The following is a 22681-nucleotide window of genomic DNA, read 5'->3' on the forward strand; positions in this document are numbered from 1 at the left end:
TTGCGCCTTTGAGAGCTTGCCGTGCACGGGAAATGTTTAGTGTAAAACTAGGGCGAAAAACAAAAAGACTTTTTTTTATATATATATACTTATCTATACCTATATACCTATTCGCTTTGTGTGTGGCCTTTGGGTTGAGAGTTTTTGTTGGTGTTCATTTTTTTTTGTTGTTGTTGTTGATGATGTTTGGTTTTGAACCCTTTTTTTTTCTTAGTTAGAGGAATGACAAAAGCAGATACCTTTTTTCTTGTGGATATACTCTTCTTTTTCTACTTAAGTCGTGATGAAAATATTTTTAAGGAGGCTGCTAGCTATGGATGTAATGTGGATGTAGGGATTGACTGGGGAAATAATGGTGTTTGTTTCGAATCGGATGATTATGGTGGTATGCATATGCACGCATGTGGCACGGATCTTGCAGATTGATTGTATTGGCGAGCTTCTCGATGCGAGGACTGGTCTGTTGATGCATGATGTTAAAAGGGAAAAAATTACCAGGGAGAAGGATAAGTATTTTAGGAACTTTTGAGATATTATAAAAGGGGATAGTATCACTAGCCCTCCCCTTTCTTGTTTGTGCCGATTTTTTCTAAGATCTTTTGATAGTATTTTGGTTATATATCATCTAAATGAAAGATTTGGGCTCTATTTCACAGACGGCTGGTTTGCGTATTAGTTCATGAGCTGGTAGTTGGCAGGTTTACAGACGGGTTGATAGGCAGGTTTACAGGTTGTTCACAAGCAGATTTACAAGCTGTTCACAGGCAAATTCACAGGCTGTTTATAGGAAGGTTTATAGGCATTATAAGGCCTATGTAATAGATGGCCTACGTGCTGATTTACAAATATTAATAGAGTTTTGAGATTTTTAATAAAAATTTTCATTATTTTTTTATTTTATCTTATGTGAGATTTTTGTATTAGGAAGTTTACTACCAAAAAAACTACTAGGGATAACATAGGGAACCAGCACTAGCAAGAAGGGGGGCTGCGTTCCTCATTATAAATCCGCGGTTAGCTTACGGACTTATCCGTCGTGCGCGGGGGGGTGAAAGGGAGCTCTTGGACTTTAGATCGGATTTGTGAGATTACCAACTTGAATGTGATACGTTATCATGTTGATTGTCGGCTGTGGGGTTTGGCGGATGGCAGGTCGGGTAGTATTATACGAAAAAGCCAAGAATCATGAACAGGGGGGTATCTGCGCGGCACAGCAAGGGGAAGACGGAGAAGTTAAGTTATCGTGGCATAATTCCGACGCCGTGGGATTTCCTCGCGATCGAGAGGAACGTTAATTGACACATGTTTTAACGTTGCACCATTGAGTAAACTTAGTGCCTGCGCATATGCGCCTTTTGAGATCTGATTGGTTTGGGGTACCATGTGGTTCAGGCTGCAGGGGTTCCTTCTAAACCTTGTGGTCTAGGGTTCTCTTCTGATTCGATTTCGGGTAATTGGGGGGTGGGGAGGCATATATATAAATGTTCGATTGAGGCACAGATACGGGTTTTTTTAATAAAGAACAATGGGAATCTCAGGCTATGTTCGAATTTTTGTTATAAACAATGAAGAATTTTCCTCTTGTAATGCAGTTAACCGGTTTCAACTTCAACAAGGAGAAGGCCCTTCCTTCGGACATGAGCGATTGAAAAGCACAATTGATATGGAGCTAGCACAGTTTTTGATCCCCGTTGTTTTCAAGGAGTTCCTATTATCAATTCAAACTCACTAACTTTCTGGACTTAGGTATATGGAGTTACATCGTATATACTCAGTCGTTTGGGAGAAGTTTACTGGATCGGGTTATACGGATGAAAGTTGGAGCGAATGCCGTCGTGGCACAGAATTGATCGTCAGGCCATGCGCATGCGCCGAGCCCTGGGTATGAGACTTCGCCGAGCCCGTATGTGTAAGGGCTGAAAACCAAAATGTTGATATTGACCTTGGGTCAGGCGAATACGAGTTTGGAGGTCGGAGGCGCTAATTGATAGTACCTGGCGAGGATCTTATTATATGCACGTTAGAATCAATATCACTTGAAGCTGTTCAAAAGAGTTCATTTTTTATAGAGCAGGTAGGCTATTATCGATCAGATGGCGATTGATATAATGCTTTACATACATATTGTTTGAGTTTATTACAGAATAATGTTTCTACGGTGGAAAGTTGTCTCGTACCCAGACCTTGAAGGGTGGAAAGTTAGTGTAGTGAAAGTATATAGAGTACGGAACCCGCAGCGTACCCTTGCTGCACTGCTGGTGGATCAATTCCGCAGTTTTGGAACTGCATAACTAGTCAGTGACCCTTGAATGCCATGGTCTTGACGCATGGTCTAACCTCGTAATTATGATACCGCACTTTAGTTGACGGGCCTTGGTTGGTCTTGGGTATGATCCGGGTTCCTAGGACTCTGTAATACGAGATGAAGATCCTATCATGACGACTGGTCCAATGCTAATGGAAACCCCCGCGGGGCCAGTTAGGGGTGCGTATGGGCCGACATACCCATCTGTATCGTTGGACTGTTGCCTAGGGTCTTCGTATCCGCCAGCGCGCGTTCGAGCAAGCACAGCAAGAAACCGGGTGGTTGACCGGCGGCGGGGCGCGAACCTCTTGATCGTTCTAAGAGACTCGAGACTGGAGCTATCGATACCAAAAAGTATATAAGCAGCGCCCTTTCCCATCATTGTAGCTTCCCTTTCTCTACCATCACATCGATCCAGATCTATCTACATCCTCAGCTCAGATTTCAATATCCTTTGCTTCCTACAGATCCTCCTTCAATACATTTTTATCAATCAATCTATATATATACTTTTATATCTACTTTCCAAACAAATCAGAAAATATGAAGGTTTCTATGATCCTGATCTCTGCCTTGAGCTCAATCGCTCTCTACAACCCAGTTTCTGGTTCTCCAGCTCCAATTCCGGGTGTAGCTGATCTCGCACCTGAATCCGTTGCTGCCCCAATGTTTTGGATTGGTACTCCTACTCCAGGTGGACCAGAAGTTAGATTGAATGGAACTGCACAGGTATATCCAAAGGACTATCTGTTTACCGGTCGAATAACTATTATCCTAGAACTTCAAAGAGACTAACACTATATATAGGAAATTGTTGAGCAGATCAAAGAAATCAACCCCGATTGGGAGGAAGCTCCAGTTCCAACTGCCACTACTGGCGAGGTAGGTCCAAAACCAATGGATGACTCGATATTATAAGAAGTCGTGGATTCTAATATCTTCCTTAGAGCCCCACCAACGTAAAGCGTTACTTCCAAAATCGCCCTACATGCGGTTTGGTTGTGGGAGACTGGGCCGTAGTCCCATATCTCCGCGACCCAGTTATATCATATCTTTATGCGCTCGGAGCAACAACGTAAGTCCTCCTTCAACATCCATTTCAGCATGGAATGAACATAAGACTAATACTATACGTTTATAATTAGCTGCGGTGCCTACGCTAGGACCTGTTCTCGCGTTAGCTGCCACTGGTCCGCCGCGGTTGAGCTTTGCAATGATGTGAGTATTCGAACGGTTCCAATTTTATATGGAGTTTTTACTAGTCAGCATATTTACTAACGGCTTTTTTTCTATTTGGTAAAGCGTACTACAGAGGTGCAGATGAGATGCGACAGAATTGCCCATGCTGCCAATGAAATCACAAATGATTGTGCAAAGCCGGCTCCCGTTCATTGGGTCGCGAAGGGACAGTGGTTCGACACTACCGGTTACAATGTCGTTGTTCGCAAATCCAACTGCTAAATTATAAAGCATGGGGTGTGATCTATCATGACATAAATAGGACCTAGATCGAAAAGAGATGAGAGATAGATAGTACGTACAAGGCGGGGACGGGCCCATGAATTATGATCATGAGCCGCACAAAAATATATAGTCAAAATTAAAACAAAGGGGTTATACCATTTCGATTTGAAATATATTATGAGGCTCCAAATTCGATGTCCGATGCCCTAATATTTTTATTGCTTCTCATTTACTTGTTACGCTTGTTTTGCTGCTTTTTCCTGTCACATGTAATGTACATATACATACATGTACCGTCGAATTTATGTACAGGGTAAATGTATAAATACTACACTCTGCAGGTTAGAAAGAAGTTGATTACCATTTAAAACATATAACCTACCTTCGGAAGGACTAAAAAAAGCTTAGACCAGCATACGCCTAGCTAGCGATTGGGTATATGTCCACGTTCGGGGCTCCCTGCATATGGCCTGGCCAAGGAATTGACATTACTAATTCAGAAGTCGATTACAGATCACCAACGAGATTCACGAAAACGCCAAGAAAGCCAACGGACAAAAAGGGAAACAGCTTGTGCGACACGGGCTGCGGCATTCGGATCCTGACCACAGCCTCATTCTTACAAACAACAAACACTTTCGTTAAATCTGATTTTTATTTTTTTTTTATTCGAGGAAATTCGAGGATTTAATGATATGGTATCAAGCCTCGAATTCCGCACCAAGACGGAGATATGCTTTCAAAGCCAAGGGGGCATGTTCCAGCGGAAAACTTTCCGCTTTGAAAGACATCCGACGCAGAGCCGCACGATTTGTACCAGCAGTATCCCGTCACAGGATCCTACTTGATCAAAGCACCGTTTTCCAACGCACCCTCAAAGCTGAATAACCCAAAAATGCTAACTCTCGTCCACGTAATCCATTCTCCTAAATTAAGTTCTAGCTCCCGAATGTGAAGATATTTTCGCCCAAGTTTTGCTAGCTGAAATCGCTCTGCATCTAGCAATGCGGGCGGGAAGACTCGTCATGACACATGACATATCCCCGGAGGTATAGAGAACAAGTCTTTCACCCTAGGAGTTGTCCTGTCCTACAGCGAACGAGCCAATCACCAAAGGCAGATGACAACACCATGGTTCGAGCCAATGGGAAGGCTATGTCGAATTTAGGACACTCGATGCTCATCAGGTATAAATCAACTGGCACACAGTCATTCAGGCCTTCATTTGTTTGTCTCTGCCCTTGGATTCCCATTGACCTGAAAAAAGCGGATATCGAGATATCCTTTCTCCATCATTACCAACTTCATATTCGCTCCTTACGTTCGAGGAACGGCCTCTTTTTTTTATCTATACATAAGCATACGTTGGTAATACCCCGCTGGCGTTGAGGTTTTCCAAAGAGACGGCGTAACATACGTAGTCCCCGCATTTACGTTCTTGCTAGACCTCTCGTTTTTTTTAGAAAAAAAAAAAAAAAAAATTCCTTCACGATAGTTCTTTCCGGGGCTTTTCTATCGTTAACATTCCACAAAAACTTTATATAAATTAACGTCTTACGCTTTCAAGACTTACTCGATATCCTTACTCGATATCCTTACTCGTTTTACCTAAAAAATCTCGCTACCCCCAAGCCGATACTTCGAGAACTCGTTTACTCGAGTTCAGCCTCCCGCGATCGTTTCAACGCCGCAATTTTCGATTCTGCGCCAGCACGTTAGCAGCTACCGACGGATACCGGTATAACTACCACACACGCATACCTACAAAAAAAATATTTATTTTACTTTCACAAGGCTTTTTGAACTTGGACGAAACTAACCCGGTAAACTACCGTCACAACGTCGTCCTCTTCTTCAATTCTATCCGATCGGGTTCCTGTGCCAGACTAGGGACCCCAGCTTTTCTTTCCGACTTGGGGTACGCCCTCCAACACGAATTAACGTTTGTGTAACACGAGATTCGTTTCCCTTGGGCTTGAGTCACGATCGAGTACCATGGACGAATCATACTACGACGAAGCCGCGGACCCGACTTGGTTCGATAAAATGAACATAGCCGATAAACTAGAGCTTTACGACTTGAACAGGCAACAGCAAAGGCCGCCACGCGTACGCTCCAATGTCGGTTCAGGGCCATTTTCTCAATATCGGAACACCACCGCATCCGGGTTTTTGAGCCCGATCCAGAATACTCCAGCTGCCTCGCAATACGATATTATGCTCGATAAAATGGATGCAGCCGAAAGAGAAACATACTTCGGTGGATACAGTAGAGAGCCGAAGCCGCCATATGTACATCCCGACGCCAATTTCGTGTCGTTCTATGAATATCGCAGCAACGACATCGATGGGTTCAGTTCGGATGGCAATACCCTGGCTGCGTCTGAATACAATAACTCGTTTGGAACCATTGAGACCAGTACTACGTTTTGCTCTCCTATCGAAAATTTAAACGATAGTATGGGAACTTGGCCGAGTTTCAGTCCTAGTGCGGGTAGCGTTGATGTCAATCTTATCGACGCAATTGTTGGCGAGTTTAGGAACAGGAGTTCGATTGTATCAGCACGACCTAGTCCAAACCTAGCTCCACAGTTCGATCTCGAAGACATTGAAGGGTTGGAGGCATTAAGCGCCGGCAATTCTAGGGAGGTGGCGAAAGTAGCCGGCCTGACGGAGGGAACTTCGTCATCCTTGTACGATAACTTTGGAAGGGAAAGGTTCAAGAAATTGAAGCGGTCCGTCGACAGTAAGTTCTTGAACTCATTATGTTGTTTTATTCTTTCCTCGCAATGATTCTTTGAGTCTAACATCATTCCGCACTCCCAGAGTACAGCGAAATTTTAGATGCGTCGGGATCGGATTCGCAAGAGGATCACGCGGGAGAGCGAACTATTTCAGCAAGTCGAGGACGGGAGCGCCCTCGAATCGAAACAGCCTTCGACAATCGACAGAATCCTCAACCAACTAGAAGTCGCAGGACTACCGGTTACAATCGTGAACCTGCGCAAAGGGATCCCCGCGTGGGTGGAAATTCTATTCCACTCATCAATACCATCCCACCCTCCCAGGGAAACCATGGAGGTCAACGAACAAGCAACACCGATAAACATCCTCGAAAACGGACCCGGCATGCTCCAGCGTTCCGACAGCTTGAACCCAAGTCTGGACCTCATCACGTCTCATCCGTTCCTGATCCAGCTCACCCAACGCAGCGAGAACCTGTTCCTCGCCCCGCAAATGGCGAGTTTAAATGCACCGTAATCGGTTGCACAAGGCGGTACAACAGGAGCGAAAATCTTTGTCGTCATCTTAGGGTGGACCACCGCCATCCTAAGGTTGACTATAAACCAAGCGACGTACGTTTGATGTGCCCAGAGTGCGGGGCGATGCGTAGTGGCGGAAGGGCGCAAGAAAATATGAATACTCACATGAGGGACAAGCATGGGTTTATCTCTCATGTGTGAATGCAGCGTATAAGGATCAATTATACCTATAAGATTTAGAGGTGGACATCATTTTTATCTTTTTTTCTTCTTCCTTCCCTTTTTTCTTCTTCATTAAAATTTTTTTCTAAAAAAAATATTTCTTCTTCTTCTCACCTATCCTTTTTGATGCATTAATGGCTCCAACACTATGCATTAACGACGACTATGATCGAGATTTATGGCAATCACAGTCGAAACATGTATTTGATTTTTATTGTATCATGACTCCTGGAATACAGCACAAGCATGTACTACCCTCAAAATAATGCTAAAACATTGTTATTCGCTTCGACTAAGTCGTTACATAGATATACTTGTTACCTAAATATAATATCTGCCGATACACCCACGGCTCCAGTGCACAACTGGTCTACCCGCAAAGATCTTCGCAATCCGTAACCCAATCTTAAGCCTGCCGGGTACTAGAACAACGCCCGCATGTGCCAGCTTGCCGCTAGCTACCGTAGTACTATAAATCAGCCGCGTTCTCGGGTTACTTCTAGAATTCTATTCATCGCCTCATAACCCATAGGGCTGGCACCCCGCCACAGCCACGCATTAGCCTAAATAATCAAGTCGGGTCCAAAAGGAAAATAAGCTTTGGACTAGAAATTAAATACGAAAGGTTACACAGACAATAAACTCATGTGGACTCCAATAACCTCAGCACATACAGTCTATCTAACATTTTAAAAATGCTCTCAAATAACGTGTAGCGCTATTTTGGACCGGAAAACGTGGTTATCGAGACCCTCACACATGGTGCTGCCATGCATGCACGCATGTACAATTACCACTTACAAGGTCAGCTAACTAGTTGTTCGAGACCCTAGGATCTAAAGTTGTGGGCTTAATACATCAAGGGATATATTTTATAAGCTATAGAACCTCGCCTTAGTAGCTGAAAGGATAGCTATCCAACCTCCTTCATACTCGATCAAATCACCATGCAGTACAGCAAATCTTTGAAAATGCTGTCCCATTCCGCTCTACTCTTCCTCACCATCTTCCTATACTCCACCCCCTCAACAGCCTTAAGCTACTCCATGATCTCCACCAAAGACAAAATCGACGACCCCAAAGGCCGCACTCCAAAAACCTACGTTCAAACCCGTCCGGTAGGATGTACCTCAATGACCGAAAGTCCAATAATCCGCACAGACGCAGACGCAAACACCCGACCTGCAGACCAAGGTAGTTGGGCCGGTATATCCATCCACCAAGATCAATGGTCTCAAGAATCAAAATGGATGGGTTTCTGGGCTAGACGAGAGTGTAACCGTAACCTTCCTTCGCTAATTATTCATTGGTACCCTGACGCACCTACGGATCAGATTTTTGATATTCGTAGGCTGAAGGAGTATCTACCTAGATTGACTGAAGGGGATTATAGATACATGAGCTGGGGGGAGATGTCGGTTGTTCCGCAGGCGATACAGGATAATCTAGCCCCGGGGTCTATTGCTATACGAGAGAAGAAGCCGAGCAGAGTACTTGGTTCTGAAGATCAGGCGTGGTATGGGGTGTTTGAAGATGTGGTTATGATCACGACTAATCCGTACGATGAAATGGAGAATGACCTTTCTGGGTTCAGTGCACGTGGGGCTGGGCGAAAAGGGAAGCAATTGCACCTCACTTTTAGGAACGAGCAGTTCACGAGGGCGAAAGACGGTCCTGGGGGCGAGGATTATCCAATTCCTGAGGATCAGCTGCAGGATCAGAATGTGGAAGAAATACCACAAGAGGAACAGATTCAAAATATGGAGTTTGAACAAATACAACCGGAAGGACAAATTCAGAATGGGGGACAGATACAACAAGAAGAAGAACAGATTCCAATGTCAGAAGCACAGGTTCCGGTATCTCGCCAACAATCTGGAGGAATAATCAACTCCCCGGTGCCAATACAAAGGGGCGAAAGTTCCGCATCTTCGGAACGGCAATCTTCACTCGGAGGGTTCCCAGAAGCCACCGTCCTACTACGTCTAGGCGCAGAATCGCCACCATCTGCCAATCAAGAAGAAATCGGCGTGACTAATACGCAAATTGCTATAGAAAACATTCCGGCAAACTTCCAACAAGGGAACATGGAAGAAGAATTACCCCCCAATGCTCAAAATCCAGAGCCACAAGCGCAATTCAGCCCAGGTGTGGGCGAGATAACGTCAGCCGTGAATCAGTTACAAGTACAATTACAAAATGCGATGAGCAATCTAGGAGCACCTGATTCACTAAATGTGGATGCAGTACTTAATAACCTCGGTACAAATGCAGATAGCATCGCCCAATCGATACGTATACTGGGTCCTGAAAGTGCCTTAACTTCGGTCCTCAACAGGATCTCCGCCCAACGGTTGCATTCGGAAATGAGCTTGCTAACACCCGTTCAAACGATGGAATTAGCAGGACATCAGATGTCTAACTGGGGCCCGTTTGCTCTTGCTAATGCCTTGGGAGAGTTGAGGATCAGACGAGAAATTAGATCTGGACTACTTACCCCTGCAGAGGCGGATGAGATAAAAGCTAGAGCGGATGTTGTGAGTAATACTGAACTAGAACTTGCAGCGAAAGTTATCCGAGAGGTGGGGGGGAGAGCAAGATCTACCCAAAACCAGGCCCCAAATCAAGTGCTAAACCAAGCCCAAAATTCCGCGAGGGTCCAATTAGGGCCAGAACTGCTAACTGAGGGTACACCGAGTAACAATGATCTACTGGAGAATATACCTCCAATCAACAGTTTGAACAGTTTCGCAGAACTGTCCGGCCCCGGAAATCAGGACTTACTCCAAAATGGTCGCTTACCGGGAGGGAACATTGAGTTCGAAGAGCCAGTTGTGCCCGCTCAACTCGAACAGAGTATTCTTCCAGCAGCTCCAGTACAAGGCTCCATACAAGGGCAAGGTACTCAAGTCGAAGCACCAGCTACAAATCCACTTGTCCAATCACTTGTCCAATCACAAGCCCAAGAATTCGATGACACAGAAGACGATGAAGCATGGAAAACCATTGTAGTTCACGGACCTATCGAGGAAGAAGACGATACTATCCGAACGCTGAACCGTGGCGCAGTCATAAGCAATATGCTTAATCGTGTCGACGAACTTCAAAGAAGGCATCGGAATCCTCGAGATAGCTATAGTGCTTCGGAGTCTGAAGCAGCGCCTATTGCTAGTAGCGAATCACAAAGCGATTTAGCTTCTGAATCTTCATCATATGTACCAAAAGGCTGGGAAGTGGAATCTAGTTCGAGTGGTATTGAGGAGGGGGAATCTTCCCCGACTCAAGAGGATCTAAGTGAGGAACAGTTTATTGCAAGCGATGATGGTTTTATTGCAACCGAAGAGGATTCTAGTGAGGAGGGAGACTACACTCCATCGGCATCTTCACCAGAAGAGAGAAATGATTCTCCGGTTCGGCTTAGGCGTGGACGTAGTCGCGGCCGCCCGAGAACCTAAAAACCTGCAGATAGCAACATAGATATTAAGGTAATACAAGCTAACGAAAATAAATCTAGATTTATAGATACTGTGGCTGCTATGTAATTACCACCTGCACCCCCGCGGATAGGATAAATTAATACTCTTCCCAGATCTCCTTTCTCCAACCCTCTGTTAACCGCTCGTCGCTTCCGTATTTTTGTTGCCATTCAACGAAACCGCCCTCTAGCACATAGACCTCCTGATCCACTTTTTTGCCCACGTTCTTGTAAAGCAATTCGTCTTCCTCGCTACTCGCGATCCTTTTCCTTGCCTCTAACGCCTTCTTTTCTCTGACATACTTCAACGCCGCAGAAGGCCCCCGCTGTTGTGATAATGCGCAGTGGAAAACGACTTTATCATGATCTTTCAGTTCCTCGATCAAACTATCCAACCTGATAGAAAAAGTTGAAGAGGGACGGTGTAAACAGCCAATTAAATGACCGCCAATGTAGTCTATTTATGCATTTATGCAATTAACACTAACATTTATGCAAAAGGGAATATATACTTCGGAAGTCCAGAATCTACTAACCAGAGTCTCTAACATCAACGATAGCAATTTTCTCCTGCTTTGTTGTACCGTCTGCGCTCTCCACGGCTACAACTTTTGTCTTCAACAACTGCTCCGCCAACTCATCCCTTCCGATTCGTTTCAAATCCGCAATCGATGTGACTTCCATTTTCTTAGGCCCTTGTAGACCAAATTTTTGGGGTTTCGAATGGTGGTCCTCGGGTTGTGAAAAGTTGGTATTAAGTTGTCGGCTGTAACACCAGTGATGAGCTCGAGGCTGGAAGGAGCGGGGTGGGGGATGATTAATTGCCGCAAAGTGGGTGGGGTGGATGCGGCGGAAATCGCGTCGGGAAATGCGTCGGGAAATCAAAATGCGGCGTGGAAACATAATGCATAAGCGGGGTTGTCAGTTGAAGATATTTCGTTCCAGACCTCCCTCCCTCGCAATTAATTGATAAATTGACTGAAAACCTTTGATTTACTCTCAAAGGCCCATTCCAGTTTAATCAAATTAATCGAATTTTCGAGATAAGAATAGGAAAAATTCCTGTTAGCTCTGCCCTCTAGGCCTCTACACCAGCTAGTACCAGCGCCGTACGCGTAGTGAAAGTTTCACATAACACCTGTTTTACCAATGCAAAATAGTATTATTTTGTATTTTAGTCAAACCCTGTTACGCTGTACGCGATTTAGTAAATTTGTAAATTTATAACCTTAGAATATGCTGTTCCAAAGGGATACTACAAATGTAGTCCGCTGCGCCCCTAAGAATATATCACGAGTTTGACGATAAAATGCTGTACTGCTAGTAGAGTAAAAAAAAATATTTATATCTAGGCCAAGATATCAAAATGATTAATCTTCTGGATCGGCAGTCTCTGTATGGATCGGGGAAGGCAACAAGACACAAAATTATAGTCCAAACAATACAAATATCCATTTTTAACTAGATATATATTCTCTGTTCTAGTTACGTTTGCAATGATGCTAAATGCTAACACCTGAAGATCTTTTTTTTTTTAAGCTAAGAAGACTCATTTGTATCTGAGTCTGTAGCGTCATTGTAACCCTCCCCCTCTGAATCGTAATAATCGCTTCTTGCATCGTGGTCGTCCCCACCAGGGTCGCTACCGTCAAAGCTTTGGTCATCTTCGTATTCTTGGCTATCGCTACCCGTATAGTAGGACCCGGAATCAGGTTCACTATCAGACCGATAGTCCGACGCATATTCTTCGCTTTCTGGGCGCGGGGGATTCCAAACGTGAAGCCAGAATTCGTTCAAATACCATGCTGGATCTCCTTTAGGAGGAATCATCGTTTGAAGTTGCGGCCAGCGGTCCAGGACTCGAGGTCGGGGCCAGGCTCTGCGTTTCGTGTAGATGAAGGCTAGTTGGGGGACGACTTTGCTCTCCCATTTCTCATCTAGTATCTCCAGCTCGTACAGAAACTTCCAATCTTCGTTCCGCGGTATCTCCCCTTCACGCAATTCGGTAGTGGAAACGCCTGCAGCAGAAAAGTTGAAGAAGCTGCTCCTGGGCATCGTGACTTCGTTAAAATAAGTCGGCTCGTTGTCGGGTTCTTCTGGGCGAGTACGTTCAATGCCGTAGCTTTGAAGAATTTTCACAACCTCGCTATGGCCCTGGTATCGAGATTTGCCGATGGCCTTCGCTTTCTCATCGTTCACGTAAATGAAAGCCTCGGAAAGACGGAAGTAGGCCCAGTGTTCTGCGCTGAATTCTGAACCTTCTGTGTATATATCTGGATGAGCTTCGGGATCAACCAGCTCAATGTATTCCTGCTCGTTTGAAAAATTAGCTTCAGATGAACTGATATCGTATAAATCGCAGGGCCAGATCATTCATAGCTAACCCTACGAGTTTGCTCAGCTCCAAAAAAAGCGATATCTAAAAGAGTGCCGGAAAATATAATATCATGTCTATACTCAAATCTGACACGCTCATCCAAGCGATCGTGCATTCCATGTCCCAGAAGGAATTTGACTGTCTTCGGTCGTCCCATACACACTGCCTTTGTCAATGCAACCGTTTGTGTAATATTTATTAAGCGCCAGTGACCAAGCTCTAAGCCATCGTCGATTGACCGATCGAAATTCAGAAGAAAATCCATTAATTGTACGTCTTCCTCATCAGACCGCCATCTAGACCGATGACCACTAACTGCTGAGAGGATAGCTGTATTGCCTGACTCTGAAGTAAAATATATTTGTGCGCCACATTCAAGAAGAGCCTTTGCCGCGTTGATAGTAAATTCCAAGGCTGTTTCTGGGAAATCTTTGGACACATCATTGTCGGAACTTAAGAGAGCTAGGAGAGGGGTATCTCCTTTTTCGTTCAAGGAATCGACCCTGGCAGGTTTTGGATGGAGCTTGGACGTCAGGCACCGGAGGGCCTCTCCCGAGTGAGGGCCGGTGCCCGCTCTTATGACCCGGTGCATCAGAGGGAGATAAGTATCTGGGGGGTCGGGGTCTTCCACTCTTTGCATGAGGGATAGGAGCACGTCACGGTATGTTTCAGAGTGACAAAAATCTTCGCAGGATCTATGTACCCATACTTCCAGAAGATTATCGTAGAAGCTCTCCCTCCTGTCACCGTTTCCCAAGTCAATTTTTGTATTTGCACCGGCCTCTATCAGTGCGATCACCGCATGCCCTTCCAGCCATCCCTTCTGGGCCCCGTCAGATCTCCCAGAGTAGGGCATTAGCTGTTTTCGAAACGGGACGTAGAGCGGCGTCATGCGAGATTGATTTCGAGCCTCGATGTCCACTTTATGCTCGATCAAAATTTTCACCATCTCCTTGGTCACATTGATGGTATCAGCCCAATTGAGTCGAGCTTTGGCGGGATCCGAGACTCGTAAATCTGCCATAAGGTGCAGTAGGTTATTTCCTTCCTTGTCCTGCACACATGCGCTCTGGGGGTCCTCGCCTAAGAGCTTACGGACGCTCTCGACATCTCTCCGAGTTACTGCCTGCCCAAGTGGCAAGGTCGAAAGCGAATCGGTAGTAGGGATTCCGACCCCCCATACGTCCGCAACACTAGACGCGGGAGCATGAGAAACAGATTTTACAGACCCCGAATCAGAAAGTGACCCTGGGAATGAATCATCGCTATTGATGCTAAATGATGAGTTCCGAGACGTCGGCGCGGACGGTGTAAGAGTAATTGAATTCAAGGGTATGCTCTGGCTACCGCTATCAAGTCCCCAATCACCTAGGCTATCGTGGCCCTTTATCAAGGCTATCAGCTGGCTGTTTACAAATTCACCCCATATCCATGTGGTTCGGATTCTCGAGCACTCACGTTTACCATACCTCGTGTTTTAAATTCGACTCTGGTCTGTGGGCGCAATAAATCCTATATAAATTCCCGCTTCCGACCGTGCCGCTGCACAATTGAAGGGCAGTTCTATTCTAGAGCTACCGAGGATTTTGAGGCAATCCGGACCTGCTAAATTGAAATTTTGTAGAGCTTGTTGGAATGTAATATTAAAGCTTGACGACACGATAGCTAAGATGTTGATTAGTTTTGGAGCAGGATCCAACTTTCTGGATGCTCATAACAAGGTTACTAGCTGCTCAATTATATACTACGTCGGTCACCAAGCACTCAGTTATATAACATTGCAGAGAATTGGAGCTTTCCTTGGCCAATCATATTTTAAGACCATTTTATAAAGTGGATCTCGGAAATGGAACTAACTCACTAGAGGTTATGACATGCCTTGTTTGTCAACTTCGTCAAGGGCCCCTAGCTACATGTACATGCATGATGCTTAAGCTACTTGGAAAAATATATTCACCAGCCAACCACGTTGCTGGATAAACGAATAAAGAATGTCTTTCTCATCTTATCGTTAGATCCTGCCCGGAATGCAGATGCATAGCTCACTTAGCAATATAATATAATGTACGTATACACGTCCTTAAATCAAATTCACTTGTTTAACGGTTCTGTCAGACCAGGTCTCGTTTTGCGTCTGGCTTCTCTGATCCTTCAGCCTTAGCTTAGTCTCGGAGCCCCTCAGTCTTATAAAGCTGCAAGTCTAAAGTTGAAATATATATTTGCTCCGGGTACTTGATATAAGAAGTTTGGCCTTGTTGTTTTATAATTTACCGTCTTTCAATCAATATGGAGGTATACACAACTGCTAGCACCGCAATTCATGACATATACGCGATTACAGTTTTCATTCGTACCGTAATTCAAGACGTCAAACAGCGGCAGCAAGCCCTCGAAGATATCCAAGCTCAGCTCGAACATGAGTTTCTTTTTCTTGAGACCTTCAACATTCTCTTCTTCGGCGACGACGACCGCTCCGGTCCGTGGTTCAGAAGTCTGCCGGATTTATTCCAGCGAGATCTTAACAACATTCTCACCAGTTTGAGACGCTGCCTTGACGCTTATGACAACGTCGCTCTGAAACACGGCTTGAACCTGTCCGAAGCGAATTCAACTTTGGGCAGAGAAGACAAGCAGGACGAATCTTCTACTCCGGATACCCTACCTTCGGAATCTTCGAAAAACAAGGTCGGGCGTTACCGGTCTATTATAGAACAGATGACGAAGAAGATTGCGTGGAAAGAGAGAATGAAGAAACTGGAATGGGCTTTGTTTGATCAGGAAGAGGTCAAAAAGTTAACGGACCAGTACAGGGAATGGACCGAGCGGCTGCGCCAGGTCATGACCCTCATCCTTCTCATGAGCGGAAACCTTGGAGGCTACGCTATTAGCGACCTCGGAGTTGACGTTGGAGCGAAAATAAGTAAAGCCCTCGGCGTCACCAAAGCGGTTCGTCGTCAAATCCGTGCAAAGTCAGAAGTTCCCAAAAAGTTTCCCGCATTGGAAGGCAGCTTCGATTCAGATGGCAATGGGCGTATCACCAAAGCTTCCTCGTACACTGTTGGAGTCTTCCATGACCAGCAAAGTGGATCTTACAACGCCATCATGGAAACTCATGACTTTATCATCGTTGACGATGGCAGATCGGAACGCGAGAGGCAAGAAATGAAATTGGAGCTCGTTCGCCGCCTGGCTTGGCTTCTCCAGGGTGATATCTCCACAGCCGAATCCACTGACCCAAATAATGGCACAGCGCCGATGTATCTCCTCCAATGTCTGGGATATTATGTTTTGGGAACAAAGCTATCCCTGATTTACAAAGTCCCATCCCAAGGTGGGACACCAACTACCCTTCACGACTGGATGATTCATGACGAACGGAAAGAGTACGAGCTCGTCGAAAGAGAGAAAGCGGTCAGAGAAAAGGAAAAAAATCCCAAGCCGAGTTCGAGGGAGAAATGGGAGATTTTAAAAGAGAAAAACAAGATATTAGAAGAGAGGAAGAAACTAGAAGCCGAGCGCCAGAAACAGCAGGCCAATCTTTCCGACCGCTACTTCATCGCTTGGGCGCTTGCGTCCACTCTCTATAATATTCACGCCTCCGGTTGGGTCCACAAAGACATCTGGTCTCGAGCGATTCTAGTCTTCCGGGCCGCTAACGCCCCCTTATCTAGCCAACGAATTATTCCCTATCTTCTGGGCTGGTCTGTCTCACGCCCACAGACCGAGGAGTACCGCGATGTTTCTAAAAGACAAATTCCTAACCATAAGAACAAAGACGATCTAGAAGACAATCCTGATGCGGATGGCGAAATTGAGAATGGATCGGACTCCGACCCCGGTTCTGACGAGGAATCTGAGTCATCTAGGGCTCAGGTATTCGACCTAGAGCACGAACTCTACCGCCACCCGGAGAGGTACTACGGTAAAACGGCAACCTATGAAAACAAGCACGATATCTATTCTCTTGGAGTAGTACTATTAGAGATTGGTCTTTGGTCCACAATCTCTATCGAGATGAGTACCGCGATTGACACAGCGCGAAAAAGTTCATCAGCTCCGCCAACACACATCATGGAACGGCTACAAGAGCAAATCAGGCTGAAGAGTGAGGATCAACGGCTAGCCAACCAGATGGGTCCGGGATATGCAGAAATTGTCCGCAGATGCCTCACAGGGTCGTTTGACTGTTTGAAGGGGAACTCAAAGAGTAACGATGGGGGAGACGCTGAGCTAACAAGGGAATTCCATGAGCTGGTGGTGGAACCGCTTCGGCTTAGAGCGACGATGGGTTGAGAACAGGAAGCAATGCTAAGATACACATGCATGTAGTCAGAAACTCTGTATTGTATACCTCTGGGTCAATCGAGAACCAGAACGCCTATCCAAATATGCAACAAAACAACATACGTGCACAAAAATATACTACGGAATTCCACATGTGGATTTATTCTGCACCAAATTTTAAACCTCTCACTCTGTAATCGCCGAAAGCTGTTCTAGTAACTAAATACAAACGTCCATAACAGTATCGATTGACTGGTCTTACCCGGATAATAAAGGGAACGATTTATCACGATTCGAAATAAACGTCGACAATTTAATAGCATGTGGTATTTCGACCCCCCAACGCAATTTTTAAGTTGACCATATTAATATTCCATTCCACATGGTCGCAGACTCAGACTCAGATCTAGAACGAAGAAGATGAATTTATAAACCTAATAAATTCAACATGAGATTCCTTTAATTAGCGCTTTGTTCAGGCCATGTTGTGGCTCTGTATGACTATATATAAATATAAGATGTTAACATATAAAACCGATGCTGTTTTGTCCTCGTCTCAAGCATCGTTGGGCTGTTGGGGACTGCATGCGTAAAGTTATATTCCAATTGCTTGAAACTAATACAAACCAAAAAAAAGGAACAGTCTATGAGTATATTAGCACTTTGAAGTCAGGTTCAGCGAGTTAAAGTACGATAGGTATCGTAGGTATCGTTTTGTAAATGTTGCATATCTGCACAGTTGAGGAGTCTGGCGACGAGAAAACATATCTGTGCTCTGCCTTACAACAGACAAGCTTGTGCAACTGTATACGAACCTGTTCCATGAACATTAGCAAACTAAATCCCGCCACTCCCACATTGAGTTTCATAGCTCCGATGTCTTCCTTTTAGCTTGGGATTCATACCTATTCTAGTTTTTCGACAATTGCTCGAAAATATTTTCTCTCCTCCCCTAACATAATAATGTATCAAAAAACCATAAAGTTAGTGGAAAATTCAAACAGGTCGCCGGCAGAAATTCGAAACAGCAGAAGTTGGTCCGAATTGGCACCAAAGTTCCAAAAGTATATATAACATGGCCACCATTGCAATCGGGAAAATCAAAAGAGTCTATTTTCCTAGTAGCGTAAATAGATCGATGGCAGCGCTCATCATAATCTACGTTTTGACATCGAAATTAATTCTTGGGATTATCCTTCCTTAATATCTATAGCTATCCATACTATCACTATACATATTTTTCCCTACCCCAAAGGATATTCCCCACCTAGCTAGGCCTATCCAATAAAAATCATGAAAGTTTCCATGCTCCTCCTCGCCGCAAGCGCAATAGTCTCAAGCGCATCGGATGTCGGACTTGTACGTCCATGGGAGGATTTGGACGCCATGGAATATGCCTCCGGATCCCCAAAGTGGCACACTTACTCCATTGAAGAGATCATGAAGAAAGTGGTAGACGAAGGGTTTGGCCATCTTCCCTTGGTAGTTACTTGCACATCTTACTTCTATTGGGTATCTGGCCGTGCGCCAAGGATTACTACAGCACTCGTTTATAAATTTCCTTTTACTATAAAACATTGTCGGCTTTTTTGGTGTCACCCTGAGGGGCAGTGCGTATTTCGTCTTGATGGAGACGGAGGGACGCAAAACTGGATGCAGAGGAATTGGCGTCGTGCGGGTAGGTCAAAGGAGATTTGTAATGCGCCTGAAGGACAGGAATGGAACATTGAGATGCCGGATGGGTATGTGCCGTGTGTAACCCCGTGGAACGAGGCATAGTAAGTACGGCTCTAGTCTAGCTCTTTTCCTCCTCCTTTTGCTCATAGAATAATTTTAAACTAACATATACTTCGATAGGCGGTATTCCAAACATTTGCTTTGCCAGGGTGCTGCCGAGGCCAACAGGATTTGCAGAAATCGGAGCGTGACAAGATCTAGGACGTTTGAGCAAATGTCAGTTTTTATAAGATCTATTTATACAAATTCACAAGAGCAGATCTCGATATGATGCGTGTTTATACTCGAGGACGGGAATTAATTTAGTTTGTCAAATTTGTTACTGTTTTGTATATCACTTTATATGTACGTAGTTTTGGTGTTCGTCCTTCGTATATCTCATTCTCGTGCCTTGACCGCGAACCTCTACAGTAACAATATTCAAATCAGTTTTCAAGTTTATACCATCGATCATATCGTATTTTATATTCACCAATATCGTACAGCTATCTTACACTATGTCGAGTATTTTGCAAAAGAAGCTAGCCTAACCCCTCCTTCTCCTATCTCTATCAACCACCTTTCTCCTCTTCTCAAACCTCTCACCAATCCTAGCTTCTCCTTCAATATCAGCCCCTCTCTTCCTACTCCTAGCCAACATTCCACCTCCATCCTTCCTCTTCGTCAATCTTTCAATCCTATCCAGCCCCATACCCTTCTCCAAACTCCCCCAATCCTCACCACCCCACTCTCTACCCCTCCCGGCATCTCGTCTAGCCTTCTCCTTCTTTTCTTTCTTACTCATACCAGGTAATCTCACAAAGTTAGATTCCTCATAATCTCGTCGTTCACGTTCCTGATCTCTTTCCCGTGCGGTCTTTGTACGTCCTAACCTCCCGACGTTGGAACCAATACTTGGTTCCGCTACCGGTGCGGCACCAGGCATGGATGAGAGGTACTCATCGATAACTCTGGCCTTTTGTTTCCTTCCTTCTCCACCTCTTTGTTTAGCATCTGGATCGTTATTGAGTTCATGCGTGGATGGTGCGGATGGCATGACTACGGGGTTAAGTTTTGGTGGTCTGTATACTCCTTCTTTTGCGGAGTTATCCATGTTTTTGGAAGGTAGTGATGCAGACGCCGGTTTTGCGAGTGAAGATGGGTTTGGACGGTAGCTTAGCGCGTTTTTGAGGGTTGCTGTTGCTGGTGTGGATTTTGAATTTGAACGGGGTTTGGAAGAGAGGTCGTCGGAGTCGTAGTTTAGGGTTTTTGGAAGTTCTGAGTCTGATTCTGAAGTTATTTCTTCATCGGAATCGATTTCTTCGTCTTCACCGTCGTCGCTACCTTCACCATCCTCCTCATCATCATCATCCTCGTCTTCATCTTCTTCTAGCTCTTCTTTCTCCTTCTCCAATCGAACCTTTTCCCTTTCCCATTCACTCGCTGCTTTCAATGCCTTCTCAATTTGGTACTTGAGTTTATTCTCACAGGGTTTGATACCCTTTTCCAACCACAACCGGAGTGTCGCAAGCGTCGACAATAGGTCTTCAGCGCCAGTGGTATCAACGTCTTGTCCATTGGTGGTAGTATCACCGTCCTTCTCCGATTCCGAAGAGCCAGAAATACCTAGCGATCGGTTCCGTATCCGAAATAGTAGGAGGTACGATAAATGATGGAGATATGATAAGAATATATCATTCTTGATATCGAGAAGTGATAGTCCCGACGTCGATTGTGGAGGAGCAGAAGGGAGGGAGTTGGCAGTTGATGTAAGGGATGTAGTTAGTGTCGAAAGCAAGGTCGCCAGAGGCGGCGATGAAGCGACGGCTGCCATCGTGATTGTTGGAAAAGAGATGGTTGTGGCGATGATGCTGATGCTGGGTGGGTTTGTCTTTCTCGCAGAAATCGCTGAAGGTTTTTTCAAGGTGTCACAGGAAATAGATTTTTTTTTTTTTTTTTTTTGAAGGGGACAGCAATTAGCGTGACTCGGACATAAGCGTTATACCCGATTCATCTGTCGACCACGCGGGGTGGTGACCACGGACAATATTGATCTACAATTCCACGTTTTAAACGATTATTTCTCGAAGGTACTAAAACGATAATAGCTCGAGATATCTATAGTTACACACTATGATGATGATTGTATTGGAGATCATAATGTTAATGTCGTTGATACCATTTACCCCGTTCTGATCAAGCTATGGACGCCTGCAAACAAAAAGATATGATAGACACTATTGAGGAAAAAGACAAAAAAAGAGACAATCGCTATCGCCGTATTTCGCGCACCACTATCCGATCCGACCTACCCAAAGCCTGAAAATGGAAAATTAAAAAACGAAGCGCCTAAAAGGGAAATAAGTGCGACAAGAGAGGACCTAACTCCGTCTAAACAATGAACGGGGGAGAACACCGTACTTGAAGCGGAGGGAAGGGAGGAAATGCCACAGATAAAGCATTGCGAGGTATATGATAAAAGGATTTTCCAGCAAAGAGATCATAGCGCAGGGGAGAAGAGCTAATGAAGGAAAAACATAAGGTATCTTTAGATGGAGAGAGGCGAACAGAAAGTGTAAAGAATAACTCCGAGGCTTGATGAGGCTTGAGGGCAGGAGAGAGCCCAGAAATTGATAAAGCAATACCTAAAGCAGTGAATGTAGGAAGAGAGTATCGAAAGAGGGCCGTGCTTGCCGCAGATATAGTAGCATGTAGACCCATCCACCAGCAGCGAAATGGTATCAGGGTCTAAAGCTGGGCCTAGACCCACGGCAGGTGTGACCTATCTCAAAACGCATCCTCTAAGCTATCCCTGACACACTTTCTAACTTTCTTCTTGAATTCAGGAAGATTTTCTCGCCACATCTTTGCTGCATCAAGGTTCGCTGGTGACTCGTCGTTTGGCGAAGAAAGCATGCTAAGGACGCTGACAAGGATAGTTTCGGGAGTATGGACGGGAAGCCAACGTTCGGCAGCCGATTCATAGCCGTATCTAGAAGCCAAATTAGAGCCAGTCCCAGTAATAAAAGATGGAGAACAAAATAAATAGATTATGTATCGTACTTGTCTTCCTCCGGTGGGTGAAGGATGGAAATGCAGACTTTGCCTTCAGGATAGACTAAAAAGCTGTTAGTTAGGGACCACGCGCGAACCGTAGACGTGAAAAAGAGCCTAGATGGAGCTAAACATACTATTAGGATGCCAGATCGGACTCTCGAACTTCATCTCGGGCGGCATGAGAGGGTATTCTTTTGGAAATATGAGTCTAGCTTTGAAGAATCCACCTAATCGCGATGTAATCAGCATTTTGGATCCTTTCAGTGAACTCTCGATGCCTGATTTCCTATCAGGTCGAACAACCCAGATTGGAACGGTCGTACCTCCATAGTACTTGACATCGTCGGATACCATTAACATCACCTCCCAGTCATAGATATTATCTTTGTGTAGACCGCAGCTGATACCCGGAATGTCTTTATTGTTTTGCATCTCTTTCAGCTGACGCTTGAGAAGGTGAGCTGAGGCGGGGGCGGACGACATCGTGAGTGTTCGGGTGTCCTCGGACAGCTCGATAC

The 22681-nt window shown here is 45.0% G+C and overlaps 9 protein-coding genes across 9 annotated transcripts; 5 read left to right on the forward strand and 4 right to left on the reverse strand.

The window, feature by feature from the left end:
• Positions 1-2848: 2848 nt before the first annotated feature.
• On the forward strand, positions 2849-3766 carry AOL_s00176g28 (uncharacterized protein; the record flags this gene model as incomplete). The annotated part of the gene is made up of 5 exons (XM_011128164.1): positions 2849-3034; positions 3113-3187; positions 3253-3380; positions 3451-3523; positions 3608-3766. 5 exons carry the CDS (start codon positions 2849-2851, stop codon positions 3764-3766), a joined length of 621 nt encoding a protein of 206 aa, XP_011126466.1.
• Positions 3767-5764: 1998 nt separating this feature from the next.
• On the forward strand, positions 5765-7233 carry AOL_s00176g29 (uncharacterized protein; the record flags this gene model as incomplete). Its single annotated transcript, XM_011128165.1, has 2 exons — positions 5765-6515; positions 6596-7233. The coding sequence occupies 2 exons, from the start codon at positions 5765-5767 to the stop codon at positions 7231-7233; spliced, it is 1389 nt and encodes a 462-aa protein (XP_011126467.1).
• Positions 7234-8201: 968 nt separating this feature from the next.
• Positions 8202-10709, forward strand: AOL_s00176g30 (uncharacterized protein; the record flags this gene model as incomplete). The annotated part of the gene is made up of 1 exon (XM_011128166.1): positions 8202-10709. One exon carries the CDS (start codon positions 8202-8204, stop codon positions 10707-10709), a length of 2508 nt encoding a protein of 835 aa, XP_011126468.1.
• A 118-nt stretch (positions 10710-10827) lies between these two features.
• On the reverse strand, positions 10828-11413 carry AOL_s00176g31 (uncharacterized protein; the record flags this gene model as incomplete). The annotated part of the gene is made up of 2 exons (XM_011128167.1): positions 10828-11186; positions 11266-11413. The coding sequence occupies 2 exons, from the start codon at positions 11411-11413 to the stop codon at positions 10828-10830; spliced, it is 507 nt and encodes a 168-aa protein (XP_011126469.1).
• An 855-nt stretch (positions 11414-12268) lies between these two features.
• Positions 12269-14573, reverse strand: AOL_s00176g32 (uncharacterized protein; the record flags this gene model as incomplete). Its single annotated transcript, XM_011128168.1, has 3 exons — positions 12269-13039; positions 13114-14490; positions 14565-14573. 3 exons carry the CDS (start codon positions 14571-14573, stop codon positions 12269-12271), a joined length of 2157 nt encoding a protein of 718 aa, XP_011126470.1.
• An 819-nt stretch (positions 14574-15392) lies between these two features.
• On the forward strand, positions 15393-17399 carry AOL_s00176g33 (uncharacterized protein; the record flags this gene model as incomplete). Its single annotated transcript, XM_011128169.1, has 1 exon — positions 15393-17399. One exon carries the CDS (start codon positions 15393-15395, stop codon positions 17397-17399), a length of 2007 nt encoding a protein of 668 aa, XP_011126471.1.
• Positions 17400-18683: 1284 nt separating this feature from the next.
• AOL_s00176g34 (uncharacterized protein) lies at positions 18684-19169 on the forward strand (the record flags this gene model as incomplete). The annotated part of the gene is made up of 1 exon (XM_011128170.1): positions 18684-19169. One exon carries the CDS (start codon positions 18684-18686, stop codon positions 19167-19169), a length of 486 nt encoding a protein of 161 aa, XP_011126472.1.
• Positions 19170-19653: 484 nt separating this feature from the next.
• On the reverse strand, positions 19654-20940 carry AOL_s00176g35 (uncharacterized protein; the record flags this gene model as incomplete). Its single annotated transcript, XM_011128171.1, has 1 exon — positions 19654-20940. The coding sequence occupies one exon, from the start codon at positions 20938-20940 to the stop codon at positions 19654-19656; it is 1287 nt and encodes a 428-aa protein (XP_011126473.1).
• Positions 20941-21893: 953 nt separating this feature from the next.
• On the reverse strand, positions 21894-22646 carry AOL_s00176g36 (uncharacterized protein; the record flags this gene model as incomplete). Its single annotated transcript, XM_011128172.1, has 4 exons — positions 21894-22098; positions 22170-22224; positions 22298-22390; positions 22487-22646. The coding sequence occupies 4 exons, from the start codon at positions 22644-22646 to the stop codon at positions 21894-21896; spliced, it is 513 nt and encodes a 170-aa protein (XP_011126474.1).
• Positions 22647-22681: the final 35 nt, after the last annotated feature.

This window comes from Orbilia oligospora (genome assembly GCF_000225545.1).
Source record: "Orbilia oligospora ATCC 24927 unplaced genomic scaffold scaffold00176, whole genome shotgun sequence".
Classification (NCBI taxonomy): domain Eukaryota; kingdom Fungi; phylum Ascomycota; class Orbiliomycetes; order Orbiliales; family Orbiliaceae; genus Orbilia; species Orbilia oligospora.